Below are 809 nucleotides of genomic sequence, written 5' to 3'. Positions count from 1 at the left end.
TTCTTTGCAAAGAGGTGCCCTATTGCTTCGGTTTTTTCCCATGTATAAGGGTCGTCGTCGCTTGTTTTGAGTCGTACCTGAGAGGGATCGACCGTAATTCCAAGTCTGCTGTCTACGCCCGGCGACAATGCCGAAAAAGCCAGTTAAAGCTGATCTACTAACACATTTCAAGCCTATACAAAATTAAATCTTGTCTTCATTATGCAGTTTCTCTCGCTTACTTTATCTTTGCGAAGTGTGGTGTACTGTAGTAAAAAATCCAAGTTGCAAATGAACTCTACTCTGTCCTCTTCTTTTGGCTGTGTCGTCTATCGAAGCGATACTGTTTATAGCTAACATTTGCTGCATAGCTACCAGCAAGAGGCTTTATGTATGCCGAACGCAAGGAGTTCGTACCCGTTCAGCAGCTATATACCCCAGAGCAGCGCCGCCCACCCCACCATCCGAGTTGCCTTCAAATTTGTGAATGTTCGTCGTTCCGCGCTGTATGTTACGCTAATGACAGATGATAGCCTTCAATAATACCGTCAGATCACGATCAATCCAGGGCAGTTACTGCAATTACTGTGGTGAGTGTGGTCAGCGAAAGTTGACCAGCAGCGTCCGTCGTCTCGGAGGCTCTAAGTATGGTTTCTGAACTGATAGTGATCATGCTCGTGGTGGTCGGGTCCGTAGTGAAAATTTCTGATGCTGTTTCTTGAGAGGTAACCACCGGCTCGACCGACGTAATGGTCGTTGTTAGAGTGGTCAAGATAGGATTGCCGGCGGTGTCCGTTATCATTAAAGTCACAACAACAGGCTCTAGGTTT

General features: G+C 46.5%; 1 protein-coding gene across 1 annotated transcript; it reads right to left on the bottom strand.

Moving 5' to 3' along the window:
• Positions 1-495: 495 nt before the first annotated feature.
• On the bottom strand, positions 496-781 carry PV06_11042 (uncharacterized protein; the record flags this gene model as incomplete). Its single annotated transcript, XM_016412649.1, has 2 exons — positions 496-513; positions 566-781. 2 exons carry the CDS (start codon positions 779-781, stop codon positions 496-498), a joined length of 234 nt encoding a protein of 77 aa, XP_016256962.1.
• Between the last annotated feature and the right edge of the window lie 28 nt (positions 782-809).

This window comes from Exophiala oligosperma, assembly GCF_000835515.1.
Source record: "Exophiala oligosperma strain CBS 72588 unplaced genomic scaffold supercont1.18, whole genome shotgun sequence".
Taxonomy (NCBI): domain Eukaryota; kingdom Fungi; phylum Ascomycota; class Eurotiomycetes; order Chaetothyriales; family Herpotrichiellaceae; genus Exophiala; species Exophiala oligosperma.
The sequence above is the reverse complement of the archived record's forward strand: the minus strand, read 5'-3'. Positions and strand labels throughout refer to the sequence as shown.